The sequence below is a fragment of the Papilio xuthus genome, unplaced genomic scaffold, assembly GCF_000836235.2.
Source record: "Papilio xuthus unplaced genomic scaffold, Pxut_1.1 DF829660.1, whole genome shotgun sequence".
In the NCBI taxonomy this organism is placed as follows: domain Eukaryota; kingdom Metazoa; phylum Arthropoda; class Insecta; order Lepidoptera; family Papilionidae; genus Papilio; species Papilio xuthus.
This window is the reverse complement of record NW_013528989.1, coordinates 59-5,176: the sequence shown is the minus strand read 5'-3', so window position 1 is coordinate 5,176 and position 5,118 is coordinate 59. Positions and strand designations below refer to the sequence as shown.

General features: G+C 40.3%; 1 protein-coding gene across 1 annotated transcript; it reads left to right on the top strand.

The window, feature by feature from the left end:
- Nucleotides 1–1,446: 1,446 nt before the first annotated feature.
- LOC106114571 (uncharacterized) lies at nucleotides 1,447–2,418 on the top strand. Its single transcript, XM_013307835.1, has one exon. It carries the CDS (start codon nucleotides 1,447–1,449, stop codon nucleotides 2,416–2,418), a length of 972 nt encoding a protein of 323 aa, XP_013163289.1.
- The last annotated feature ends 2,700 nt before the right edge of the window (nucleotides 2,419–5,118 follow it).

Here is a 5,118-nt window from a genome sequence, read left to right as displayed (position 1 = left end):
TCGGGGCCTGTCTGGAGCAGGGCCAGTTCCCGAGTGAGTGGAAGAAGGGGAAACTGGTCCTGCTCAAGAAAGACGGCCGCCCGGCACTTGAACCGTCGGCGTACCGACCGATCGTTCTGCTGGACGAGATTGGCAAGCTCTTCGAGCGGGTGATTGCTGCTCGTCTCGTCCAGCACCTGGAGAGTGTGGGCCCGAATCTCAGCGCCAACCAGTTCGGCTTCCGCAAGGGTAGGTCCACCCTGGACGCCATAGCGCGGGTGAGGACCCTTGCGGAAGACGCGGAGTCCCGGGGTGAGGTGGTGGTGGCGGTGTCTTTAGACATCGCCAACGCATTCAACACCTTGCCCTGGGAAACCATCCGGGAGGCGCTGGGATTCCATCGGTTCCCATTATACCTGCGGAGAATCGTCGCGGCCTACCTCTCCGAGCGGTCGGTCGCGTACCCGACCAGCGCCGGCTGGTCGCAGAGGGCGACGTCGTGCGGTGTTCCACAGGGGTCGGTCCTCGGGCCGTTAGCGCGCGGGCGCACACGTCGCATCGCGCTGCGCTTAATTTAAACGTTTAAATAGTAAAACTCAAATAATCTGTAAATAAACCGTACAGTGTGGATCAAAACTCACAGTGCAAATTGTGCTATTGTGATTTCCAATGAAATCGGCAAGATAACAGTTTGTTCCCAATATATTGTGGCGGCAGTCAAGTGCAGCAAATTCTGCTTTGAAAAGTGATAATAAACACAAGAAATAAATAATTTTGTGCATTTTTCTGTCGAATCTAACGTTTGCAAGGAGATAGCTACAGGTCTAGTGTTGTGGAAGATCAGTTAAAAACTTGTGCTCGAGTGTGAATAGTGCGGGTGTAATCAATGACGTACATTTCAAATCTGCAAGTCACGTCGTCGATAAACAAAGTTTTTCAAAGCACACTTGCAATTTCGCTCCGCTGAGAACTATCGGCGTGGCTTATCGTTTGGAACACCACATATATAATTTAGTACGCGGCTACAAGTACGGCGGTTCGGGCCCGAGAAGCTGTTGACTTTTTGTTAATCTTTTAGAAAAATTAAATACTTTTTAGTGTTTTTGATGAAAGTTATTTTTGTCTAATATATAAAGAAAAAAAGTTAGATATATAAATTTCTTTTTTGTTTTGTTGGAAAAAAAAAGAAAAAAATTGTCAATTTAAAAATTAATTTATTTTTGTTAATCTTTAAAATATTATATTCTTTCTCAGTGTTTTTGCAAAAAATATTTACGGTTTTTTTTTTGTTTAATTTGTAATTTTTTTTTCTTTTTTTTGCGTTTTGATAAAAATTATTTACGAAATGGTTGCTGTCTCACTGTCACTATTATAAAATTATGTATTATTTGTTTATGTATTTACATTAGCTCGTAACTGGTCTCGTTGAATTCACTTAATTACAGTGATTTTTCTTGTAATCTCGTTATGGCAAAGTGCGGAGGATGTGGGAAGTTCTTACCCACTACGGGGACAGACATAATTGTCTGCAGTAAGTGCGATTCCCAATATCATCGAGAATGTGCGCGCTTGACACGTACAAATAAAGCACCACGCGAGTGGGTATGCCCGGCGTGCTCGTCCAAAAAGTCACGCACCCCTCAAACCGTCACAGACGCGAGTTCAAGCTCGGCACAATCTTCACCTGTTGATACAGGTATATTACAAGCAATCGAATCTGCTGTTGCTCGACAGTTTGAGAAGTTCGACAAGAAATTCGCGGAATTGTCAAAAGACCTGGCTTTCCTTCGCGAAATCGGAGAAAGAGTGGCAGCTCTAAGTAGTCTGTGTGACGGCCTCCAAACTCAAATACACTCGAGCAAAGATCAGTACCTTAAGTTAGAAGTCGAGAACAGGGTATTGCGGTCAACAGTGCAGGACTTATCGACTAGACTTACCTTTGTAGAACAGCAATCACGACAAAATAATATAGAAATAACCGGCTTGCCGGAGAACAAGTCTGAGAATCTTATTACCACTGTCGTTCAATTGAAAAGCATCGTGTCATCAAGTATCAAAGAAAGCGATATAGTGTCAGTTGTACGAACCAGGAAGACAGACAAGAATAGCAACCGACCTCGAGCAGTTGTCGTCAAGCTAAGCAGCATTAAAGCCAGAGACGATTTGTTGGCATCAGTTACCAAATTTAATAGAGCTAACAAAGACGGTAAATTAAGCTCTCAGCATCTCGGTTACGGCGGTACGGTTAGTCCTGTCTTCGTGGCAGAGCATTTATCACCAGCGAACAAAATTCTTCACGCTGAAACGCGGAAATTTGCTCGGGAGAAGGGATTTAAATTCGTCTGGGTGCGTGACGGAAGAATCCTCGTGCGTAAGCACGAAGGGGCTCCTGCAAAACAAATTAGAAACTTGGATTCGTTGAAAGTCCTTCAAGAATAAATAATTACAAGTTCTGATGACATCAAACCACAATAAGTATCCACAAAATCAATGCACTCGTATTGATAATAGTCCTTCGCACAGTATCCTTACTGTATATTATCAAAATTTTAGAGGTATACGTACTAAGTTGCGAGATGTAAAATTGACAGCATCAACTAAAACCTATAATGTTATAGCAGCCACGGAGACATGGCTCAATTCAGGAGTAGGTGATAGTGAAATTTTTGATTCTCAATATTGCATATATCGGAGGGACAGATGTACGACAGCACTAGCGGGTAAAGATGGTGGTGGTGTACTTCTTGCGGTATCTTCAAAAATAAAGTCAACGAGAATGTCTAAATGGGAAAGCGATGTGGAAGATTTGTGGATTCGCCTAAGTTTTAGTCATAATAAGGAATTTAAAAGCATTAATATCGGTGTTGTCTACCTGCCTCCTCCCGTGCTTCAGTTAACTTTAGATAACTTTCTGCACAAAGTCTCAAGTATCTTGCAAGAAACAGCTAATCCAACAATTCTTATTGGGGACTTTAATTTGGGGTTTATTGAATGGAGGAGCGATTTTTCTATTGCGATGAACGGGCTCTCGCCCAATAACTACCAAAACAACACGGGTTATGCCTTTACAGATTTTTTATCTTTAAATGGTCTCAAACAATTTAATAGCATCACTAACTGTAATAACAAAATATTAGATTTAATTTTATGCAACAGTAGTGTAGGTGGATGCATCGTGAACAAATGTCTAGATCCTATCTCCAACGTAGATGAACATCATCCGCCGGTCGAAATTGCTTTTCAATTCATTAAATATTCTACATTAAAGTCTCAGAGCGTCTCTAAGTTTAACTTTTACAAAGCAGATTACGATGCAGTTATTGAAAAATTGAAAATAATTGACTGGCTAGATATTTTTAAGTCTTGTGGCTCGGATGTAAATCTCATGCTTTCTTTATTTTATGACACTTTAAATTCATTAATAGATTCAACAGTTCCCAGGACTGATCCTTGTAAGAGTAAATACCCCCCGTGGTTTACCAAATCTCTTATAAGATCGATAAAAGAAAAAGAAAAACTTAGGCGCCGTTTCCAGACTTATAAGAATCCCCGGGACGAGTCTGAATTTAGGTTATTGAGTAAAAGAGTACGTGCTCTACTAAAAAGATGCTACAAAAATTATATATCGCAAATAGAACAAAACATCCGAGTTAACCCTAAGTGCTTTTGGTCTTACTTAAAATCATGTAAGTCAACTACATCTACCTTACCCTCTGAAATGGAACTGGATAACGCTACTGCTTCCTCCGGATTTGATGTTTGTGAATTATTTGCTAAGCATTTCTCTTCAAATTTCACACCGACAATTGATAGCCCGATTCAGGAGTTTACATTAAGCGAATGTGTATTTCCACAAAACACACTAACTAATTTAGTATTAACAGAAACAGACATAATAACAGCTATTAAAAAACTGAACATTAATAAAGCATGCGGACCCGATGGGATACCGCCTTTTTTCATTGTAAAATGTGCTCAATACCTTGCCCTTCCATTAAACATTATATTTAACGCCTCTTTATCGTCTGGCACCTTTCCCGATCGTTGGAAATTTGCAAACATTGTACCTATATTCAAAAAAGGGGATCGAAAGAATATAAAAGATTATCGTCCTGTATCATTACTTTGTACATTTGCTAAGCTCTTCGAATCCCTAGTAACTCCGGTCCTTACATCGCACTTGGACGTCGTTCTAAGATACCAACAACATGGCTTTAGTAAAAAGAAATCCACAATAACCAATCTCGTAACATATGTCAATGACATTTCTACTTCCATGGACTCTAAACTACAAGTAGATGCTATCTATACCGACTTTAGCAGCGCGTTCGATAAGGTGGACCACAACATATTAGTAAAGAAGTTGTCTAGCTATGGTGTGCATGGTGTGATCCTAAATTGGTTTCGCTCTTACCTCAGCAACAGGAAACAGTGCGTAGTTACGAGTGGGTACAAATCGGAGCCTTTTGCTGTTGCGTCTGGCGTGCCTCAAGGTTCACACCTAGGTCCTATACTATTTTTAGCCTTTGTAAATGACATCGTGAATGTTATAAAGAACAGCAACTGCTCCATGTTTGCCGATGATATTAAAATTTATAAATGTATACAGAGCTTAGCTGATGCTCAATTGTTACAGGACGACTTAAATTCTATTGATAAATGGTATGAATCAAACAGAATGGTCTTAAATGTGAAAAAATGCTTACATATCAAATTCACAAAAAAATCTCGGCCTTTACCCTCATTATATTACATAAAGAATGTGTTATTGCAAGAGGTGTCCAGTATACGCGACCTAGGTGTTCGCTTAGATTCTAAGCTTTCATTTATAGACCATATTGATAACATGGTCGCTAAAGCTAACAGAACTCTCGGATTTATTAAAAGGTGCTGCAGGGACTTCCAAGCCGTTTTGCCTTTAAAAATACTCTATAACGCATACGTTAGGAGTGTGCTCGAATACGCCTCTCCAGTTTGGAACCCAATGTATCAGTGCCATATCGATAGAATAGAACGAGTTCAGAGAAGTTTTACCAGGTATTTAGTCTATAAAGATAGTACCTGTTCGCGCGATCTTGATTACGCAAATAGGCTAGAACATTTTAAAATGACATCCTTATACCATCGTAGGACTATAAC